Here is a 24,468-nt window from a genome sequence, read left to right as displayed (position 1 = left end):
CAGAAACAGTGACACTACCTCCTTCCATCTTGTTGCAGGTATTATCTACTTAATCAATGATATAAGGTTATCTATTCCTTACCCCAACTTGCCTTTCTTTCTTTATTGAATTCTTCATTTCATTATTGGATCATTCTGAATCTTTCGTCACAGGAAAGAAAGAAGTCATAAGTCATAAGAAAGATGATGATGTAGATGAACATCAGACGTGGTACTGGAGTAGGTCGTCATCCCCTCAGATGAAAGAACATTATCACCATGATGGTAGACATGTTAATCATGAAACTCAAATAATTTTGTTTTTCAGGTGGAGTGTAGATTGCACCAAGTACCAGATGTAGCTGATATAAGACTGGAGAGCGGAGCGGAGATATTGAATGGTAGAGGTCAAACATAATGTTGACAAGTTGTGCAGCCAGTGCTATTAGCATTAAGTTTGTTAAAGAATACTGTTGCTACCAGTAACCACAGAAAATGATAAGTAAGCCTGTTGTTTTTGTAAAAAGTAGTTTACATTGCATTATACTATTTATAGTATTGATTAAATAAGGAGAAGTTCATGTACCTGCAAGTACATCAAAGAAATCTGTGTCGATTGTATGTATCCTGAAGACTGAGCCTTTGACCTTGAAAAATGTTGAACTTGTCCTAATAAATTTAGTGTTTACACAATGTCTACCTATTGATATTTTATCTCTTATTAGTACAAACATCTGTCTTCTATATTTTATTACAAATGTATCTAAGTGTAAAGTTGTACTGTTGATACAGTGTAACATCATGGCTCAACATGAAAATAATGCGACATATTCACACACTTACCTTTCACCTTGACCAAGTTGACCTTGTTATAAGGCAATTAATATTGCTGATATTCTATAGATGTGACATTGTTGGTAATATAAGATACCATAATGTTGTGTACATTGCAAAAGTATATGAAGTATGATATTTAATCTTCTACAATGCGACTCAACTGGTGCAAAAAACACCATTGACTGTAACCCAAAATGTGAACTTTTAAACCCAAATTTACTTATTTCTTAAAGAATAAGGTAAGATGACAATTATTGTGTGAAAGGACACCAGTGGGTGCTGCATACATCGACCCTGTGTAAAAGCATAATAAAATGCCATGAATGTTCAGAACTCTGTGGAGTGATTCTATGTAGTACATATTACGGGGAAATAAGATAAAACAAGCTTTGCAGCCTTTACTTACCTTTTCATCACCCCTCAAAAAAGGTATTTTTTTTATTTTCATCGTTTATCGCGCAGCCGGCCATATCTGAGGGTAGGTTTTGGCAACTTTGTGGAGCCATATCTCAGCAACCCTTCAAGCTATTCGCTTCATCTAAAAAGCATTTTACTCCTCTTGGTTAGCTCTTTCAGAAACAGTAAAAACAGTCATTGTATTGTGTTTTTGCCAAGGCACAGCATTTTGCCTTGCCGGGCTTGAAGTGCTGACCTACTTTTTCCTGACGATATCCCTAACACGCGGCAAGGCACAACTTTTTTAAAAAGATTTCTTGTTTTACAAGAATTCCAAAAGTTTCGCAGGCATGTCAGGAATTTTCCCCAGGCATCTGTGGTTCTATCAACTTTTGGAGGAGAATAACTCGGGAATGGGTTGACGGATCTTCATGATTTTTGGAATCATACGGTAGATAGCTCCAGAGTTGCGCAGGTGTTGGCACATTGGCGCACCAAATCCGTAGTGCGTTTTTTTGCACACAGTTAGACAGATAAATTAGCCGCAAAGGCTCGGTGGGCGTCACTCAACTGAAAGGGAAAGTCGTGTAAATTGACTTTCTTTTAAGGGCACAACTTCAGATTATGATGGGTACTGTAAATGCATTAAAGTTCGCGGGGATTTAATTTCGCGGTAGCGGGAAAACGACTTTTCGTGGTGGATTTAATTTCGCGGTAACACCATCGACTGCAGTCTAATACCTTGATAGAAAAATGTTAGCGATGGATTTAAGTTCGCGGTAAAGCAAATTCGGGACCTTTCGATTCCGAATCACTCCACACCAACGCCACCGAAGTTTTTAGATTGACTTAATCTACTAACTTACTATTTCTTTACATCGATATATATAACATACAATGCAAATTCGCTCGATAAAAACCAAAACTAAGGATAGATCAATGGATAAACTATATGTTAGGCATCATCAAAAATGACATCAATATGGCAATGTAACGTTATATGTATTGATAAGAAATATCATCAAGAGAGAGTAGTTACATTTGCCAGAATGGCTAAGGTTATGTTTTAGGCTTGTACGTCTGTTTGTCCTTCCGTCAGTAAACAGAAGACTTCAATGGATGCTGATGATACTTGGTAGGTGGGTAGGGGTTGGGAAACTAAAGGTCAAGTTCGATAATGGGTCCCCTAGCGGCTTGCTAAGTTACTGCAGCGAAACCTCCATTTTTGATACCTCGTGTTCTGGACATGCTGTGGTCGTGATTTTTGAGTGGTAGATAGCTCTTGGGACAGAGAGTAAGTGCTGTGGGTTTGGGCCCCGTAGCGGCAAAAAATGGAAAGAAGGTAGACATCGAAAAAAAGAAGTTGAGGAATCAATAGAGGGAATTTCGAAGGTCCAAAGGTCTTCCAAACACCTAGTACCGATTCCCCCAGAGGCTCTAAATAAGTGTGGCAATAAAAACTATTGCCATTGCGACGGTTTTATTGTTTATAAATATTAATGATTGTTGTTGTAGGTGTGTTGTATTTGTGTTCTATCATTTCGTCTGGCTGTATGTATGAAGATTGTTTTACGCGATGGATGTTTGTAGAGCATTGCTGTTAACAAGAAATGTGATCTCTTGTGACGAGTGACCTATCATAAATGTTTTTCATTTATTATACAACTCGGTTCCAGCTCTGAGTGCTTTGGCCAGAATGCATCAATTCTGTGGTATAAATGGAGGATGGGGAGTAACAAGCAGTATCCACTACAGGATCCCCCAGCTCTTTAAAACTGTACAAAACGTACTCAACATATAAGACAACAGTTGATCCCCTGGAATGTTGGATATGGCAATGAACAATTTTACCAAGACTTTAAGAAAAGCTTATATAAACCAGGGGGCCCAAAATTGACCTTGACCTTCGTCTTCCCAACATCTACCCACATACCAAATATCATCTTAAGCCTTCCAGTACTTCTTGAGTTATGCTCACTACAAAGATCCGGACAGACACACAGACAGACACACCCAAACCTATATTTCTATTTTCATGGAGATAAATACTTACCAAGTCTACCAGAATGTACTGGAAATGTTAAGATTGAAGGGAAGGGGTACAATTATGAATTGCCTTTTCATATGGGGTTAAGGATCTGGGGAAAATGAGACCATCCATTAACAAGGGGTTAAGGGTCTGGTAAGGGAGGGACCAGCCATTTGATATGCATGGTGTATACACGACGTTAAAGATCTAGGAACGGGGACCATCCATTTCACAAGGGATTGAGGATATGGAATGAGGGCCATCCATTTCACGTGGTAATCACTGGCGGATCCAGAAATTTGCTAAGGGGGGGGGGGCGCGCACCATGACGCGGCCGAAGGCCGCGGCCGCGCAGCGCAAGCTGCGCGGGGGAGAGCACGAGAGGGGGGTTCCCCCCTCTCGTTGGGGGGGTATGGGGGGCCTCCCCCAGAAAATTTATAAGAAATAGAGGCTCTCTGGTGCATTTTAGAGCCATATCTGAGCAAATTTGAGAAGCAAACTAACACTAACTTTTTGTCATGTCTGTGGCTGTCTAGTTCACTTCAGGGACATCTTTTACTATTTTTAGCAACTACAACTGAGGACAAACCTAACGAAGGATAGTTCCTCCTTCTTGATATTCATAAATGACGCCACGCTACACAAACAATATCGCAAAATTATTTGTACCTGGCTGCCGATTTGCCTTTCTCCGTGAAGCGGCTCGCGCTCCTATAAAATCGCATAGAAATCTCGTGGGATCTGAGTGGCTTGCCGGAGACGATTTTGAAAGTGTCACGCATTTGAAAATGCATATATTTCGGACTCTTTTTGCTTCTGCGGTGTCAATTGATTACGATTATTAATCGGGGGGAAATGACAACAAAAACGTCATCACGGTCACCGCGGCGACTGATCAGAACTGGAGTGGGGAGGGGGGTGTCGGCGCACGACGCCGATTTTCCCAAGGCGGGTTGCGTCTCTCTAAGCCGATGACGGACGATAGAAATCATCAGTTCATCAAAAATAATTAACTTCCGCTGATTTTCTGGAGATCATACAAAATTTCCACGCTCTTTCTATATTTTTGAGCGCCGATTTTGGCTTACAGCGACCCACCAGTTTCTTGGGGAGAAATTGATGCGGCCGCGCTCGGCCCCCGGGCCTTTACCGTAAGTTTACGTGACTCTGAAGACCCACTAGTAATTGCAAACTGCAAGTTTCTCTAAATAAGTACCAGAAAATCTCCTTTCAAATAAGCGAATTAGTTTTATAACGTTGTCAATATTCTTGACGTAACTTCCGAAGACCTCTAGTAACCTTGGTTTATCTTGCCATTTTTTTTTGCGCGCGCCTCCCCCTGGATCCGCGCGTGGGTTAAAGTTTCTTGGAAAGGGTATGGGGAAGGAGGGACCAACCATTTCACGTGGGGTTAAGGGTCTGGGGAAAGGAACCCAATCTTTTCATATTGGGAGGTAGGACTAACCATTTTGCGTCTAGTTGAGGGTGTGGGGAGGGTGAAACAATCCATTTCTTTCAATTCGACTAGTGTAGAATAAACACTACACATTTGATTTCAAACTGTTTATTTGATAGCAATTATTGACAAAATAGATATATGCAAATATATGTGTGTAAATCTAAAAAAAAACACAATGAATTGAGAAAAATAAACTTTAAAAATCGAACTGAAATCTTAACATCTTCCATACATAGATTAACAATTACCCTTACTCTAGGACACGGTGGCCAACAGAGCCAAAATCAGGTCAGTACATGGTATAGAGGTAGCTTGGTGCCTTTGTAATTGACGAAGAATAGAAAGTTATTTTGCAGTCTAAGGCTTAGGCAGAGCTGATTATTAGTGTTCGACAAAAAGATGTAACATCAGTATGTTATTGTGTGTTTGGAAGGGTTAGTATGTTAGTGTGTGCTCGTGCCTGTGTCTGCGTGTTAGTGTCAGCGTCAGCCTAAGCCTTAGGTAGGGATTTTTCCAAATGACTGATCTACAAACAACCTATACTCATCAATAAACGGGCAATATTAACATCGATCTACTGAATTACAATAATACAATTGAAATACATTTTCAACACAAAGGCTAAGTGACAACAAAAGACAGTCACCCTGTACTGGAATGGCATGATATGATATATTCAAAACAAATTTAAAGACTGCTTACAAAAGACGCATGTCTACACAGCTCAGCATCTCCAAACCTCTTTGCAAGACGAGACCAACATGAAGCTTGACTCAAAAATATGGGAATAGGCAAGCTTAACTACATGAATCTAACATCTTGATATACATAATGTACACTTTGCATTCTGTCTGCAATGATTCGGTTTCTGTGACTGTGTCGACACCAAAAAGTATAGTGTGTCTAAAGGACTAAACTACTAATATCAAATAGGCTCTTCAACCACCTGTCTTCATTTCTGGCCTGTGTCGTTCTCTTGGTTCGGGACCCAAGATAACGACACGAGGCAGATTATGTAATGGTCTAGGTCCCCGACAACCACTGACCACGACATAAAACAGATATGACACCGGATGGTGAACCAGGAAAGTTCCTGTTTTCTAAAAAACAGAATTTAGAGTAACGCTAAAAACAATGCCGACCATCGACACAGCCACAGAAACCAAACCAGTCACACATTGGGCCTGTATAACACAGAAACGGACTGAAGCCCTGCGTGCAAAAGGAGCCTTGGAGAGACTGAATGACTCCTTGGCTTGGTGATGAACTGGATGTTGCCACGAAGCACCGTCAGTGATGGTAGCACCTGAAGCCTACATTCCCAGCTCCTTCCCCCTTAGCAAGTCCAGGCATTTCTGCCAAATCGGTAGAACAAACATATATGCATCAGCAACCTCACACAAACTGTTCAACCAATCATAATTTTGATTATAGAAATAAAACTCTCCAAAGCACTGTTCGGGCCCAGACATTGAAACTGTAAGCTTAAATTTACCAGCACAAAGGAAAAAGACTGCTGTCCTACAATTAAGAAAAGCTACTTTCACAAAATACAGTACAACACAATTAGAACGTTTCGGGTAGTCCTACAATTGTTACTACTGTCGGTTTATATAGACTGACAATACTGCGCAAACAATATACAATGCTACAAACATGCCTAGCTATAGGCCGATTGCCTAATTTTACACAACACACAGTGCCATACCTTGTCATATGTCCGTGAAAAACTGATGTCCATCAGGTCTTGTAGAGATGATTGACATACGGACTGTCCTCTAAACATCCAGTTATGAAATGTCTTCTCAAGAAGCTGATGAAGACGACTTTCAACGAATCCAACTATGGGAAGTGGCACCAAGACGCCTTCCGCCAGGACCACTGTCTCCTCGGATGCTTGGCACCTCCTTTGCCCACATTTTCCCGGCAGGCCTTGCTGTGAAATCGGCAAAAGAAACAGACATGCATGAACTGCATCACTACCGCTGCAACAAACACAAATGGCTCAACGCCGGCTGTCCATTGGCGAGTAGGAACTGGACACACAATGCAGTACAATACCTTGTCTGTGTCTCGGAAAGACTCGTGCCTTGGTGATGCACCGGATGTTGTCACGAAGCACTTTCAGTAACGGTGGCGCTTTACACGTCCATTATCCAACCCCGTTCCTTGCTTTCCACGTTCAGTCATTTCTAACAAATCGGTAGAAGAAACAGACACGCCACAAACAAAAGGATTAAGGCCTGTCCAATGGCAAGTACCACCCCAAACCTCTATGCAGACTATCTGATATTCAGATGAAGAATGCGTATGCCTAAATTTTCCATGATCCACCTGACAAACATTCCAACCATAATACAAATGTATTCACATGCGTCATTCAAGCATTAATTAAAGTACTGAGCATTAATTGTTCGGGTTCAAACATTGAAAATGAAACTATAAACTTAAACTTGCCAACACAAATGAATTGTTATTCATTGGCAAAGAACGTTGTCCTGGCTATAATCAAAAACTGCTTTCACACAATACGATACGATACCTTGTCATATGTGTGGGAAGACTGCGAATCGTTCACGTTCGGCACCTTCCTTCGCCAGCCCTAGCCACCCTTTCCGCGTCCAGACATTTCTTCTTACGGTACGACGATCCTCAGTATAAAAGACGAGACAAAAATGAAACTTCACCAAGAAATATGGTAAAGACTATACTTAAAGTAAGCTTAGCTATGTGAATGAGGCATGACAGGATTAGTTAACTTGATCTGTGATTGTAATTTCAGTTCTTGGTTTAACATAGAAATAGCGGGAATAATCATGATCTCTTGAATGATGGAAAGCACAAGAGTGCGCTTTGCTGAAATTCCAAGTAATGCTGCCGTTTGTTTTGGTTACAATTTTGAGAGCAATGGCTTCAGTCTGTTTCTGCCTTATACAAGCCCATTGAATAGCTGATTCGGTTTCTGTAACTGTGTCGACGCCGAGAAGTCTAGTGCTATTGATATTAAATAGGCTCTTCAGCCACCTGTTTTCCTTTCTGGCCTGTGTCGTTCTCTTGGTTCGGGACCCAAGATAACGACACAAGGCAGATTATGTAATGGTCTAGGTTCCCGACAACCACTGACCACGACATAAAACAGAAATGACAACAGATGGTGAATCAGGGAAGTCCCTGTTAAAAAAAAAAACAACAGAATTTACAGTAACTGGCCGAATACAATCCCGGCCATCGACACAGTCACAGAAACCAAATCAGCCACACAAAGGGCCTGTACAACACAGAAGCGGGCTGAAGCCCTGAGTGCAAAAGGAGCTTCCATTTACAAAATGTCCTGATATACCGTTAAACCCCTACCTGCATCATCACTCGAGATGTCAACAAAACACACTCAAGCGCCTTACCATCAACCAAGAGATTTTTTAAAGTTAAAGTAACCTCACAAATTATTTCACACATTTCATTTCCAAATGTTCATTCAACGAAACCGAAAGAATCACCCTGTTTAGAGAAGTCACAAAGACTTATCCCAACTTCCCCACATTGACAGACAAACAGAAGGCCACTTTTCTCTTGAAATCGCAGAACCCACAAATTTTAGAAAATGTGGGGCTTTTCGTCTCCCTCTGCTTCCAAAAAAGAAGTCAAACCCAACCTGCTTAGAAATAGCCAACACTAGTATTAGATTAGAGCATTGTTTATGACTGTCCATTGTCACTATGTGTATACTATGTACTTGCAATTAGCCCTCGGGCACGAACTTGCAAAATAAACTTCTTATTATTTACTTCCTATCATGCCGATGACAAGTTAGTCCCAGCCCATCTCTGCAATATGTTTCCATTTCACACCCCATAAGACAAACAACAACTTAACTTAGTTTCAGGTCCTCTGGTTGAACCGGGCTTGATGGCACCAATAAGATCCTGGAAGCAACAAAGCGAAATTATTATAATTAGGTCGAGACAGTCTTCTTGTTTTGTTGTAATTCATCATCATCATCATCATAGGTACCCCCAGATGACCCCGCGTGGGGCAAAGTAGGGGGGGGGGGTGAGGTCCCGGGTAAGAGCGGGCAGCCCTCCTGCCTGGCACGGAAGCACTCAACGGTGGGAGCAATACTACCGTGCCAGGCAGGGAATTCCACTCGGGATTGTTCTGGCAAGTATGAGAATTTGTAGGTGTCAGTGCGGGCGAAAATTGGCTGGTACTTGAGATGTTCCACCGTCAAAGACAACCCTCTGGGTTCTCTCCGCAAGGAAGGCCCTAAGCCAAGACTGAAGAAGGCCAGAAATGCCATAGTGCTCGAGTTTGCTCAGCAGACGTTCGTGAGGCACGGTATCGAATGCGTTGCTAAAGTCAACCACCGCGGCATCGACCTGTTTGTTCTGGTCCATGTTTTTGGACAGGTCTTGGAGGGTAAGCACCAGCTGGCTCTCGCAGGACAGACCCTTCCTGAAGCCGTGTTGCGCTGGGGACAGAATGCCATGAGTGTCTAGATGTTTCATCATGTGGCTGTGCACGATGTGTTCGAGCACTTTACCACAGACCAATGTCAGAGACACCGGCCTAAGAGACCGCACAAATTGTTTACTTCCTATCATGCCGACAAGTTAGTCCCAGACCATCTCTACAATATGTTTCCGTTTCACACCCCATAAAACACACAAGAACTTAACTTAGTTTCGGGTCCTCCGACAGGGCTTTCACACGAGCACCGATCTTCTGGACGTCACCGTACAGCTAGCCGTGGAGATGGCATCGGACAACCTCTCACCGGGATAAGTCCCAACATGAACATTGCAGCTGCAGTTGATCCGGCTTGATGGCACCAATAAGATCCTGGAAGCAACAAAGCGAAATTATTGCAATTAGGTCGAGACAGTCTTCTTGCTTTGTTGGAATACGAGCGATCGCGATGATATCACGCTCACGGTGACGCAGTGGTAGGCAAAAAGCAGTTGTTTGGCAAAAGATTGATTTACATATTAACCAATAATTTGATCTGCTAATTTAAATATGAATTTTTAATCCAATCTACTGCCATTCTGGTAGGCGCCAGCCGTCGAATACCCCGGATGTAAACAACAACAGCGATCGCTCGTATTGATATCATGAGCACAGTGAGGCCTTACATGTAAGCGCCGGTAGGTCCGCGTTTTTATGTCCTCCAACGGTCACAAAAGAATTCAACGTTAACGTTGCCGATCATTGGCATTACATTGGACTGTTGATAACTTGCTTAAAACACATAAATGCACTATGTGAAAAACGACCCTACTAACCCCTTTTTGTGCAATGATGGTACAAACAAAAACAAAACGAGAGGGAAACAGAACAACTTCAAGCAACAATTACAAGGTCATCTTTACAAGAGCAGAAAACAAATCATAAATCAAGAAACAGAAAAAAGACAGTACAGGCCATCACAGGGTGAATTCTCTCACGGCGGGGACCAGGGCTTCGCTCCCTCCTGCAATACTGTCAACTTAAAGTGTAAACAAAAAATTGGAAGATAGTACAAAGTGACAAAGATCATAGTCGTTATCCGTTCCAGTCCGCACACGAAGAAAGTCCAAAGTTCAATGAGAACATGACGAAGACGAAGACGAAAACACAATAACTGATAAGAAATATAAAACACAGACAAAACGGACAAAATAAAACAAAAGACTTTACCACATTTCCATCACAACTTTACCAAACCTTTGTGTAATTTTACTATAATCCCAAATTATTAAATGATCAAGTCACCAAGGCCATCGGTCTAGGCCACACGAAGAGGTTCTCATATGCAAATGAATATCTTCAATACTCCCACGCACACTGTAAACATTGCAAGTTTAAAACTTGAAACACATTTTATTACTTGTACTGATAAAACACATAAATGCACTATGTGAAAAACGACCCTACTAACCTGTTGTCTTGGGTTAGACACGGCTTGAAGTACAAAGGATTCACAGCGGCCGTGATGCCCTTTTGTAATGGCAGTTGCGAGGTGTGTCTGTCACATCAGACGGCTGGCAGACGAACGACGCGACGTCCGGGGTTTCGGACAGGTAACCGCAGGGGCTAGTCTATACACGATTGGTCTAGTCTAGAAAATCCGCCGGTGTCATTGGTCAAACGAATGCTAATGTACGATTGGTTATCTGAGATAATGAAATTGATTGCAGCACACGACCAGAGGTAGCAGTTCATTACGGTACTGCAGCTGAAAATGAGCCTAGGACTCTGTTTCTATGCCTAGGATAGGCACCATCTTCTGTAGTTGCCGCTGACTCATTCTTTTTGTTTGCTTAAGACGGATAGCAAGCGAAAGGAATGAGTCAGTGGTTCTTACGGAGGGCTAGAAAAAGGCAAGTCAAAGTTCATTGCACAACGCTTGTAAATAGATACAATGCAAGGCAAGCACTGGCTTATTTAACCAATCGCAGGGCACTCGCCAATGATGCTTGCGGATGGTCGGCGCCACATGACATGAACGGCCCTTTGTCACATCACCTAAAGTTATGTAAATTGAAATGGATAATCTGCGTTGTGTAAATCCACTTGTTTGATGTAACACCCTGACGTTTTAGGGCATACCCTACCTATACTTAATGCTGTGGAATTCTACAAAAATAAGCAGAAGAAAGGGAAGTCAAAATCTCATTTCTATGACTAAACGTCCATGAAAACTTACCTTGGCAAGACAACCTAATAAGGACGAGAAAGTGCTCAGGTTGCATGGCTATGGCGGTCCCAGCCTTTCAGTCCAGAGAAAGTAAAATACTGTACATGTACATGATACAAATAACTCAGTTTCCGGGCGTTTTCTGCGTTTTCCTGACTCGAGTTTGTGGTTGGTGGCTTGTTTGTCGGATTCGGGTTGCGGGCATTGTCCTCGCTCAACTGATTTGAGTTTGGGTAGGTCAGATGAAACGCAGGTGGTGATGGTTATGATTGGAGTCTACGATAAAATGATTAGAACGAACCATTCCTTTTATGGGGATTTTAAACTTGAAGTTACCAATGCAAGAGAGGCTTTTTCGACATTGAAAAACTGTACAACATGATATGTACTGACTATTATGATTACAACATGTAGTGAAAAATAGGTTCAATTATAGCAATTAGATTATTGCTATAGCTAATAGTTCGTAAATCAGCCTCATTACGAAACACATTGGGTACCTACTGGCTGCAAATGCACCAGATAATAATTTAAAGAATAACAATGTGTTCAAAGTATGAAAGTCTTAGCAAAGAAAGCCATTGTAGCATTTTCTCATAAATTATGTAAATGAGACCCTAATTTACATGAATTACGGATGCATGTTCAACTTAACGTACATGTTGCTGCCAAATGTCGCAAGTATGGAGTTTTCGTTCTTAGCACTATAATAACAATTTCTCATTAATTATGTAAATTAGGTAACAATTTGCATAATTGATGTCTATCGATATTTCTCTCTTTTCTAGTTACATTTGTCATGTTTAAGTGATTTAGTATTATGAAATACTGTGGCTTCGGAAGAATGGAATTTTCGTCATTTAACACTGTAATAACAATTTCTCATTAATTATGTAAATTAGGTAACAATTTGCATAATTGATGTCTATTGATATTTCTCTCTTTTCTAGCTACATTTGTCATGTCTAAGTGTTCTAGTATTATGAAATACTGTGGCTTAATAAACTGTGCTCATTAATTATATTAATCATGCAAATTAGCCCCTGGTTTGCATTAATAGCCCTTATTTATGGAAGGCATCTCCGAATTTATCTACATCAAAAATCACAATGATCCGTCAACCCCTTCCCGAGTTATTCCCTTCCAAAAGGATGGTGCAATTGCGCACGCGCGGACGAATTGCTGTGGAATTTCGGGAATATTTGCCAATCGGATATATGCTTAACAGTAAGCCTAATATTTCTCTCTTTTTGAGTTACATATGGCATATTTTTGAGTATTCTAACATGAAATGCAGTGTATTTATAAACTGTCCTCATGAATTATGCAAATCAGCCCCTGATGTGCATGATTAGCATTTGATTATGTAAGGCATCTCTGAAGCTATCTACATTCCAAATATCATGAAGATCCGTCAACCTATTCCCGAGTTCTTCCCCTCTAAAGGGATGATGCAACTACGCAGGCGTGGAAAAATTCCTGACATGCCTGCGGAATTTTGTGAATTCTTGTCAAACGGACGCACACTATACTAGTAGGCTAGCCCCTGAGGCGTCGCCAATAAGGCTATCTGACCACAAGTATCTGAAAACAGACACACAGATACACCAAACACAACAATACCTCAATTTTTGCTTAGAGGGGAGCTTTCAGGTAACAAGTGTCACTTTGAAAGAACTGAATACTTTGGTAACCAAACCACCCTACCACTTGAGGTTGGACGTACAGTGCTTTTGTAGCATATCGTCAGGTGTCGTTGCTGCAGCGTGTTGTTTGTTTGCCGATCAGTGCGGTGTGTTTCATGGCAGTACGTGTTCAGTCTTAGAATGAAGGTTTGCGATCAAGGTAGGATCGGCAGAGCGTTCATCAAGTGCGGAAGCATCACAAATAACCCGACATTCTGTCTTCTTCTCTTACTGTTCATCTACATTCTGAACCAGGCTGATAGACAAGTCTTACCGGTCCTTATACCAGCAGGTAAAGTACGACCTTTGGAACCTTGCAAGGATAATCATTGATGGATATGAACCCGGGTATAGGACCGCTTGCTGTTTTAAGACGTAAAACTGCGTGGTACTGAGATACTTCAACTAACAGTTATTCAAGCAACTGAATAGAATTTGCTGATGGTCAAACGTGTGTGTGTGTGTGTGTGTGTGTGTGTGTGTGTGTGTGTGTGTGTGTGTGTGTATGTGTGTGTGTGTCTGTGTGTGTGTGTGTCTGTGTGTGTGTGTGTTTGTGTATGTGCGTGTTTGTGTGTGTGTGTGTGTCTGTGTGTGTGTGTGTGTGTGTATGTGCGTGTGTGTGTGTGTGTGTGCGTGTTTGTGTGTGTGTGTCTGTGTGTGTGTTTGTGTGTGTATGTGCGTGTATGTGCGTGTGTGTGTGTGTGTGTTTGTGTGTTTGTGTGTGTGTGTGTTTGTGTGTGCATGTGCGTGTGTGTGTGTGTGTGTGCGTGTTTGTGTGTGTGTGTGTGTGTTTGTGTGTGTATGTGCGTGTGTGTGTGTTTGTGTGTGTGTGTGTGTTTGTGTGTGTGTGTGTATGTGCGTGTGTGTGTGTTTGTGTGTGTGTGTGTGTGTGTGTGTGTGTGTGTGTGTGTGTGTGTGTGTGTTTGTTTGTGTTTCCAGACTTATGTAGTCAACATAACTCTAGGTGTTGGGAAGACAAAGATCAAAATCCATTTTTGGCCCCCTAGTATTTGACCTTGGTACTGCAGCAGAACTTTCGCTTTTTTTTACCTTTTGACCTGGACATATGCTATGGTATTAATATTTTGGGTGGCAGATAGCTTGTGATGTTAGAAAGATGTGGTGTATGTTTGGGCCCCATAGTGTTTTGGAATTGCAGGGGCGTTTTTGCCAAAATCTTCCAAGGTGAATAACAGAACAAAGGAACGACGGATTTCGATGACATTTAGTATGCAGATATTTTAGGCAAAAGACGCACATAATGAAATGCAAATTATGCCAATTGGGGCTCTATTTGCATATTCAATGAAGAAAATCTACATTTACAGTGTTTCAAATACATGCAACATCTTTGTGGCAAACAGAAGATTAGCAGATACCAGTTATGCAAATAAGTTCTGATTTAGAATTAGTAATTAGTTAGAATTAATAAGTAGTAAATGATTGGATTGTTGACATTGTGATCGGCGTATTTTAGTTTACGGTGTGAATAATGAAGCTTAGATTATGCACATGTGAAAGTCATTTGCATAATCAGATTATTTCATGATGATATGAGGTGTTCGAACTCTTGTTTGCTAAGGTGAGACTACATGTTACCGTTTCAGGTTTAAGGTGCAGGAACACATCTGACTACAGAGGACAGCCTGGCTGTGCCTGTATCACGTTTACTAACCTACAGGTGAGGTCATCACGTTTACTAACCTACAGGTGAGGTTATCACGTTTACTAACTTACAGGTGAGGTCATCACGTTTACTAACCTACAGGTGAGATCTTATTCTTGCTTGGTTGGTCTGTTTTATCTCTATGCAAATTATTTGATATGTTGTAGGTAGGTGTTGGGAAGACAAAGGCCAAGGTCAAGGTCAATTTTGAGATCATCATTACTTGATGAAGGAATGGGGATATGGAACTCTAGTTAACTCCATGAAAAATGGAGGTAATTTTTTGGTGTGTCTGTGTGTCTGTCTGTGTGTCCGGATATTTGTGGTCCGCATAACGTTAGAACCTCTTGATGGATTGTAATGATATTTGGTATGTGTGTAGGTGTTTGGAAGAAAAAGGTCAAGGTCTATTTTGGGCCCCCTGGTGTGTGACCTTGGTACTGCAGCAGAACTTTTTTTGTATCTTTTGACCTGAACATGCTATGATCTTGTTTTGTGTTGTAGCAAGGCCTGTTGACAGGACCGGCGTTTGTCCTGACCTACACCCTGGCCGGAGTGCCGCTGTCCTGGCTGGCTGACCGCGGGTCCCGGAGGTACCTCCTGGCGGGAGGAGTCGCCGTGTGGTCCGCCATGGTGCTCCTGTCCGCCAGCGCTACGGACTTCTCTTCACTGCTGGTGGCGCGGATGGGGCTGGGCATCAGCGAGGTGAGAATCACACTCAACATTCTCTTACCAAACTATGATAAAACAGCGATATGTAGGACACAAACATCCTTGAAGTGATTATTGGTGTGTCTTGTCTTGCTACTGACACTTTACCAGGAATAACATTTTCTGTTTTTATTTACATGTTTATTGTAACGCGAAACAGCAAACAAGGCAGTGGTACTCATTTTCACCCGAGGGAAGTGAGGAAGGCCGTGTACAATGCTTTTGCTAAGGGCACACCATCGGGATACATCGGCGGTTTCGAACCCGTTGCCTCTGGGGTCTGGGTCAAACACCTTACCGATTTCGCCACACGGTGCCACAATGTATAAGTATACAGATACATGAGCAGAACTATCACCTATCATAAATTGTGATTATATTTCCATTAATGCTCCTAACTTCCTATAATATTACGATAAATCAGAACGCTATGCCAGAGTTGTTATGATTATATTATTAATATTTCTCAATTTCAGGCCTCCTGCAACCCTGTGGCGTACGTCCTTCTGTCGGAGCTGTTTTCCCCGAAGTCCCGTGCGACAGTGTTTGGTGTTTACCATCTCGGCATATACCTAGGTAGGTTTGACGGTAACGTTGTTCATGTTCACAATATAGCTTGTGTGTTACGCCGAAGGGCGGTTATAAAGGGAATATAGATACAGTTACAGATTCAGATACATCAGCACCTAGTGGCACATATATATACGTTGGCCAGCCAATGTCCTTGCTGTTAAGTGTTTCAAAAACGCAGTATCAAAAACTACTTCATCTCAACCCAAGCCCCTACTTGAATTGCTACATTTCCTTGTTTTATGTTTTCTTTCTAGAGTATTTTGTCATGCATCTATGATTTGTTATTGTACTATTTATTGATTTGTTATTGCCCCGTTAGATAGCTTCATTCATGTTACTTGCTACTTTGCCTTTGTTATTGTTGATCATCCAATTGTTGTTACTCATTTATGATTTGTTATCATTTGTTTCCAATTTAGCTTATTGTTAATCATCTAATTGTTGTTACTCATTTATGTTTTGATATAATTTGTTTCCCATTTCAATTATTTCATTCGAATTGTGTTCAATTGTTATTAAGAGGCGGGCTCCTATAAGCCGTTTTTGGCTTCTACCTCGAGCTCGCTCCCGCACGGTTTTTATGTGTCATTTATCTTTACTTTATGTATTTCATTCCTGATGAATAAATAAATGTAAGTGAAATGAGATTTCAAAAATCCCTGAGTGACAGAACTGAAAGTAATTGATGTAAAAAAAATTGTCTTGATGAAATTTACATAAAAACTTAAAGACTTATTATTTACTTTGATTGAATTATTTCACAGGGTCTGCAATAAGCTACACGCTGGGAGGTCTGACACGGGACCTTTGCTGGCGGGAGGTATTCCGTCTCCTCGCCTTTGCCGGTTTTACTTGTGTTCCAGCTGTGCTACTGTGGGTTCCACAACCTACAAGGAAACAACCCGTAAACACTAAGAACTCTGCAGATACAACTCCCATCAATCATGTACGTGAAATTATTTTCTATATATCTTTTTTTTATTTTATCGTTTAGTATATATACAAACATTTAAAATAGATGGTTATAGAATGAAAGAAAACGTGTAAGGAGGGAGCAGAAACCTCTGCGGCTTTTCATGGTCCTAAATAACAATGAAACATGATATACATAGTCAAAGCTAAATAATAACAACAAATGAAATTCATTGAAACTACACAAAGAAAATCATTAAGCTGCAAGTGATCAAAAGTAAACATAATCTACAGAATCATAAAGAAATAGGTAGAAATTATAAAATTATCTGTTAGCAAATGCCAAAGGAAATACAGGAAATCAAAGCAAGGGATGCAAACAAGTCAGGTGAGAGTAGCACTTATTAATTCACACAACCAACGCTTGATTGGAGGTTGAATTGTGAGTTACCCAAACTTTCGGGAATGGACCCGTTTACTGCCACTTCGGGGACGGGACGCCGGAGACACGAGACTTCAGCAACGGACCGTGCCAGATAGCCTGTGTCGCCCTCCGTCTCTGTTCAAAATGGACTGTAAATTTGAATGTTAACTGCTTCTCTCACTCCTCTTGCAAAGAAATCCAGTTCGAATCTAAGTGTTGGTTGTGTGAAGTTTTTGTTCATTCATAATGTCATTTACCAACACAATTAAAATTTTATAAATGTACGTTAAACTTTGCGCGCAGGTAGAAACAACCGCTATAAATTCACTGTACCGGCATACCATACGTACCCACCTGGAATTTCCATAGAACCGCGAAGGAAATAGCACTTGAATCAACAGTTGCTGTGTCATATATGTAGGGAGTTCTAGGCTACTATTACCGATAGAATTGGCACTATAATAGTTGATCTTTTTGTATTACCCACAGAACACGAGACAACTGTTCATGTCAGCTCCTTTCACAACACTCTGTTTGGCCGCATCCGTTCAGAATCTGGCAGGATATGCCATAGGTAGGCCACGCATCACTTACATGTATGTATATATGTATGTATGTACGACATATGTATGTGCACAGTGTATACGTATACGTACACAGTATCAGCTATAGGCAACAACAGCTATGTACCATGCCATTGGTAGGCCAAATCACTCAAGGTACCAGCACTAGCCCGACCCCGACGGCCGAAGGACCAATTGGAGGGCTGGGAATGGATGTACGGATATACCCCATATTGTACATGTGTTCTAATGTCAAACCTAAAATGATAAGCCAAATCCCTGCTCGGCGCACTATCGAAAGTTCGCTCCTACCTTGAGTGATGCGCTGTGTAGTATTCTGTTTGAAGGCATTAGGATACGAGTACTATGCTTTTCCCAAATAATGGTGGGTTTCTGTGAAAGATAAATAACATGGTTTTCATAGTACACAGCGAAGTGCTTTCTCCAAACCGACGTTTCGTTGACCGTCTGTCACCTCTCTCACGGCTATTCTGACTGGTTCATATTGAGCTGCAGCTATAGGTGCCGCTGCATACAAATGCGGTTCCAAACGGAAAATATCCACATTATTGCGTTTACATTTTGCTTCCTAACATAATAGAGTGCACTATGTGAACAATATTAGTAACAATCATGATCATGACAATGCAAAAATCCTCAGCTACTCCTAAGAATGTGGTCCAAAACGTGACTGAGTCTGTATACACGCACCCGCCATGGCACACGGGGTAGGAGGAACCCCTTACATCCTTGGTCGGAAGTCCTCCTAGGAGACGGATACTCCGAAAAACAAAGCTGCATCTGCTGAAGCCGTCTCACGCGTGTCATACAGTTCTGTCCCTGTGAGACTTAGTGCTCCAGTAGACGAGAGGGTGGAGAAGGAATTGCACACCCCTCCTTCACCATAAAAAGTCATGTGCAGGTCAGGCAAAACAGGTAATGCCTGTCTGCCTGCTCATCTGTCGAACCGACAGGAGAACCATATACCCCCCATCACCGTTCATGGCTAGTGTGGAAAGTACTTGCAATTGCTTGTGTAAAAAGAATCTTGTCGTTCGATGAACTATCAACCTGTTGAATCTATTGACGAGCGTTATCTGGTGATTTGTGTAGGCGCCTGGCTGCCGACGTTCTACTCCAGGGAACACAATCTGACACCGGCACAGTTCGGCACAGTGGTCGGAGGGACGCTGCTGGTGGGAGGATGCGTAGGGTCGATACTAGGGGGCGCTTTTGCTGACAGGTTTGGCCATGTTTCTGATCATATGGATGACATCCTCCGGGAACACCAAACTGATACGAGCATGCAAATAGAAAAAAAAAAAGTTGTCTTCATAATATGGTCAGGAGGGTTGAACAAATAAGGACAAACAGGAAGTATGGTATAGCAAATGATTTATCTTCTTTTGCATCTTCTTTTTTTGACTCTGGAGTTAACGTTGGCATTACATGACAATACTATACATTTTATATCCCTTTCAATCATACTGTTTCTCATTTTACAGTTGCATCCTACGATTTAAGATACGGATGAAAACTATGGTTTGGAAAACGGCATTGTTTTCCTAATGGACTAAACTCTAAAATAAGCTATTTCACACGCCGAGTACGCATGTGTGGCGACAGGACTTGTGGGTAAAATGGCAAAGGTAAAGGCCCCCAAGTTATGAACAAGTCACCTCTGGGCATTGCTATATATGTAAATCACATATTATCCACAACTCCAATCGCTGCACATGCGGACTTGGAAGTGTGAAAGCGCTCATTTGTCTTCATCACCTGCATCAATTCATAGTAACGGTTTTAAATTAAAACTTCTACTCAAAGATCTACTCAGTGCCACTGATGAAAGTTAGGGGATGCTACGGAACGTCGTTTCCAAATTCATATCTGGTAAATTGTCTGCTATTTGTGTTTTTGATGTAGATTGTCCAGACACTACAGCTGGTACAAGGCGTACTTCCTGGCGGGTAGTCAGCTGACGGGTGTTCCCTTCCTGATGTTCACCCTGACAGCTGAGGACACGGGAACATCATTCCTGCACCTGACCTTCACATTCTTCTGCACCTCCATGTGGATACCACCTGCTACAGCACTGGCGCAGGTGTGGCTGTTTGTTTGCGCAAAAGAACCCAAGTAACTGGATATATTTTCGAAACGTTCAGACATGCAGCATCCACTAACTTCCGTCAGTGACACTAGCCTGGTATCCAGACGTGTCATAGCCCCTGACTCTCTTCCGTCATCTCCGTATTTGCGAAGAGGACAGAAGAGAGACGGGAGCTGATAATATATCTGGATACCAGGCTACAGTGACACTATGCATTTTGATGACCAGGAGCTCTAAACCCAAAACTATTATGATTACTCACCCTCTCTGTGCTGTATGTCCGTCAGTGCGCGCGCGCCGTGTGTGTGTGTGTGTGATTGTATGGCTGTATGTGAATGTGTGTGTATGTGTGTCTGTTTGGATGTTTACGAACGTGTGTGTGTGTGTGTGTGTGTGTGTGTGAGCGTGTGTGCGTGATTGTGTGGCTGTGTGTGTATGCGTGTGTGTTTTTGGGTGTGTATGAACGAACGTATATATATATATATTTATATATATATATATATATATATATATATATATATATATCATATATATATATATATATATATATATATATATATATATCATATATGTGTGTGTGTGTGTGTGTGTTTGTTTGTTTGTTTGTTTATGTGTATGTTTTTTATAGTACAGTGTGTCCGTATTTTGTATATGTATGTCTGTGTGACTCTACCTTCGTCCTTACGCATAATGCCTCCTCTTGCACCCCGTGAACAGGTAACGTTACCCTTTTTGAGTCATAATAATGTACATGTATACATGTCTCTCTCCCTGATAGGATTTATTCCCGGCAGATATGAGAGCTAGGGCGTCAGCTGTTTTCATCGCCGTATCAACCATACTGGGTGGGATCATAGGGCCCACATTGGTAGGTCACGCAGTTTTGTGCAGTGTTGTTGTTTTTTAACAGAACGGATACCAAAATAACAAATCCCGCAATGGCACCCAATAGTAGCCTCCATATAGCAGGCTCTCCGGGGCCTTTTTCCCCGTCTTTTTTGTCCTAAGTCCAGTACAAAAAGAAATAACCAGCAAAAGTGTATTATGAGCCAAGAAAAGCCTGCTATGGAGGCTAGCCCAGTGGAGAAATCAGTGTCTTTACTCGGGCTCTAATGTAGAAGAAAGTCTGACTATATAAGTTAAAATCTTTTACATTATACATTATCAAAACAATACCATACGTAAGTCATCTAATTGTAATCATGAACTAATATGATTAATTTATTGGTGGATTTAATTACATTGATGACATCCTCTGTGAACGCCGAAATTGATTCGAGCGTGCGATTTCTGGCAAGAAAAAAGTGCATTCATTTTGAAATACATCAGTGGTCAGGAAGGTTAAGAATTGATTGAACACACAGAGTATGGTATACCGAACAATAGATTATTCCTTTTTGTTCTTTCATATCTTTGTCTTTGGAATTAAATTTGACATTCTACAACTCTTATATTGCAATTATAGTACTCTTTTTCTGATGATTTTTGCTATTTACCGCATACATTTGCTTGAACGATTTACATCATGGTCTACGACTATTTTTCTAGGAAATGGATGAAAATGCAGATTTCATCCATTCAATCGAATGAATATAGACTTATGTTATCAAATGCCATTGTAAGTTAGACCTTACTGCAGTGTAGTTATGAACTTTACAATGTGATGACAAATGCCCCCCTCCCCACAGGTCGGTTTCCTGATAACAGACGGTTCAGACACAGCGCCCCCTACATCAGGACACGGCGTCAGACATGCCCTCCTCACAGTTCTACCTCTTTGTTACATCTCATCATCCTGTTTAATTATATCCACCGGAGTATTTCTTAAATGGCAGACGGACAGGAATGAAACTTTACATTTGGGAACGCACCTGTTAGCAGCGACACCTACTTGTAGTGCCTAACAGTTGACGGACGTTCATCGAATAGTCGGTCTTGAACTAAATACTTTGTTGAATACAAAGACCTTTGCTATACAGGCAGGAAAGAGTTTTTGCAAAGTTGACTAACAAAGACTTTTACCTAACAGAAATTTGTCGATATGATACCCATAAAACCCTGTTTTTGAATAGAATGTATGTAAAGCTAAGGGCACAACCCTTGTGCAATTTGTCCGCACGTTGTTTTGGGAGATCATGTCCGCAACGTATTTCTGAAAACGTGGGGAACGACTGGCAAGAGCAGGGAGGGAGTACGTCAACGCACGGCACACAAAGTTTTGCCTCCACGCAAAGTTCTACGGCGTGTCTGTGTGCTCCAAAATCCGTCGGATTCCCTGCGAATTCGCACGGAGGCGGTACTTACCACTTACGGATCCCAAAAGATTGTCACGTTTTGGCACCTGTATTTGCACGTACGGCGGGTTGTGCCCTCAGCTTAATTGTGTAAACGTTAGGTGTCCCATCAATAAAGGTTAGGAAGCGTTAGATAGTGTTAGGGATACTTTTGTGTCAGTTTCTTGCTAACAGAATCCAATGAGGCCGTACGGACTGTGACTTGCACCTGTAACACGCACTCGACTGTACGGACTGTGACTTGCACCTGCAACACACACGACTGTACGGACTGTGACTTGCACTTGTAACACACACACGACAGTACGGACTGTGACTTGCACCTGTAACACGCACGACTGTACGGACTGTGACTTGCACTTGTAACACACACACGACAGTACAGACTGTGACTTGCACCTGTAACACGCACGACTGTACGGACTGTGACTTACACTTGTAACACACACACGACAGTACGGACTGTGACTTGCACCTGTAACACGCACGACTGTACGGACTGTGACTTGCACCTGTAACACGCACGACCGGGCGGACTGTGACTTGCACCTGTAGCACACACGACTGTACGGACTGTGACTTGTACCTGTACCTGTAACACATGACTGTACGGACTGTGACTTGCACCTGTAACACGCACGACTGTACGGACTGTGACTTGCACCTGTAACACGCACGACTGTACGGACTGTGACTTGCACTTGTAACACACACACGACAGTACGGACTGTGACTTGCACTTGTAACACACACACGACAGTACGGACTGTGACTTGCACCTGTAACACGCACGACTGTACGGACTGTGACTTGCACCTGTAACACGCACGACAGTACGGACTGTGACTTGCACCTGTAACACGCACGACTGTACGGACTGTGACTTGCACCTGTAACACGCACGACCGGGCGGACTGTGACTTGTACCAGTAACACACACGACAGTACTGACTATGACTTCTAAATATAAGGCTATCGATTGAACGGACTGTGACTTGTACCTGTAACACACACGTCTGTATGCCTGTGCTATACACTTGGTAGCATGACTATAAAAGGTTCGCCGTACGTGTGTATTGTCCAGTTCCGGGAAATTTCACGCTTGGCGTGGCGGGAACTGCGCCATGGCTGACTGACCGGACCGGACACAGGTAGGTCGCTTCCAAATGTCAAAACATAACCGGGTAGATGTCTAAGATGACTGCAGTACATTTAGAACGGTAGCTAACCACGGCGTCTTGTACTTGCCATCACAGCTCGGATGTCCCATTGAAAATGTGGGGAAACCCCTCGACTCTCAGTCGTTTTTAACGATTGCATGTCATAGCCGATACAGTCATGAGACCACATTCACTGAATGATTGATATTTACTTCTACTTCCCTTTCTATACAAAACAATCACGGTCTGCTGACATAAGGACAGCATGTCCGGTGGAGGTGCGTGTGGTGCACGATACGTGGTGAGAATGTTTTGAACATTGGGTGGGAGGGGGGCATCAAAAGGTCAAGTTCTCATTTTTCAAGCCTGTAGGAAGTGCATAATAGAAGTGCCTGCTAAGATTGCAAAAGTATGGGTGAAACAGACGAACTAATCATCAGGACAACTTCATATCGTAGGCATGTGTCAGGTGCGCGCCTTTTGCTGTTGCCACTACATAATGTCGGACCATTTCTTTCATACTTCTAATTCACCTAAGCGGTGGGTTAGGGAAACAGCTGAAGGAACCCATGTCAAGAATGTCTATGTAGCTCAGTTGGGCTGTCTCACAGTTCAGCTCCTAGTTCCACACTTAGTGAGTAACTGGGAGACCCTGGTTCGAATCAGGGAAAGGAGTTCCGAGTTCTGGGTCTTTCGGAAGGGACGTAAAATGGAGGTCCTGTGTTCAGCCGTTGGTATAATTATAACGTGTTCGGACTATATCTCGAACCCCTTACAACAGCCTCATTACTGAGAAGGGTACCAACTGGACATATTGTATTAAATACAATCATTACCTGGGACATAATGGTGCCTGTATGCTAGTAATACAAAATTTAGCTCCGAGGTAAATAGGTAAATAGACTTCACATTCCGCCTTCTGTTTGAAACCCGATCTCAACAAGCACACAGCATTACACTATAGTAGCACAGATGGTACAAGCACAAACAAGCA

At 42.0% G+C, this 24,468-nt stretch overlaps 1 protein-coding gene and 1 long non-coding RNA gene across 2 annotated transcripts; one reads left to right on the top strand and one right to left on the bottom strand.

Annotated features, from left to right (window-relative positions):
- Window positions 1-5,457: 5,457 nt before the first annotated feature.
- LOC118415895 lies at window positions 5,458-7,405 on the bottom strand. Its single transcript, XR_004831161.1, has 4 exons — window positions 7,243-7,405; window positions 6,762-6,892; window positions 6,409-6,636; window positions 5,458-6,055 (listed from the first exon to the last, which is right to left on the bottom strand). It is a non-coding gene; the product is annotated as an uncharacterized LOC118415895 (long non-coding RNA).
- Window positions 7,406-13,171: 5,766 nt separating this feature from the next.
- Window positions 13,172-22,314, top strand: LOC118415610 (3-(3-hydroxy-phenyl)propionate transporter-like). Its single transcript, XM_035820317.1, has 10 exons — window positions 13,172-13,353; window positions 14,669-14,742; window positions 15,232-15,432; window positions 15,915-16,014; window positions 16,776-16,957; window positions 17,837-17,921; window positions 19,024-19,153; window positions 19,837-20,014; window positions 20,799-20,888; window positions 21,709-22,314. Exons 1-10 carry the CDS (start codon window positions 13,203-13,205, stop codon window positions 21,922-21,924), a joined length of 1,407 nt encoding a protein of 468 aa, XP_035676210.1. The 5' UTR covers window positions 13,172-13,202; the 3' UTR covers window positions 21,925-22,314.
- The last annotated feature ends 2,154 nt before the right edge of the window (window positions 22,315-24,468 follow it).

This window comes from Branchiostoma floridae, chromosome 5, assembly GCF_000003815.2.
Source record: "Branchiostoma floridae strain S238N-H82 chromosome 5, Bfl_VNyyK, whole genome shotgun sequence".
Classification (NCBI taxonomy): Eukaryota; Metazoa; Chordata; class Leptocardii; order Amphioxiformes; family Branchiostomatidae; genus Branchiostoma; species Branchiostoma floridae.
This window is presented reverse-complemented; position numbering and strand designations above follow the sequence as displayed.

Coding starts and splice junctions, on each gene's coding strand:
- LOC118415610 (XM_035820317.1), top strand. CDS start 13,203: ATGAAGGTTTGCGATCAAGGTAGGATCGGCAGAGCGTTCATCAAGTGC. Junction 17,922..19,023: donor TCTGGCAGGATATGCCATAG/GTAGGCCACGCA, acceptor TGATTTGTGTAG/GCGCCTGGCTGCCGACGTTC. Junction 20,889..21,708: donor GGATCATAGGGCCCACATTG/GTAGGTCACGCA, acceptor CCCTCCCCACAG/GTCGGTTTCCTGATAACAGA.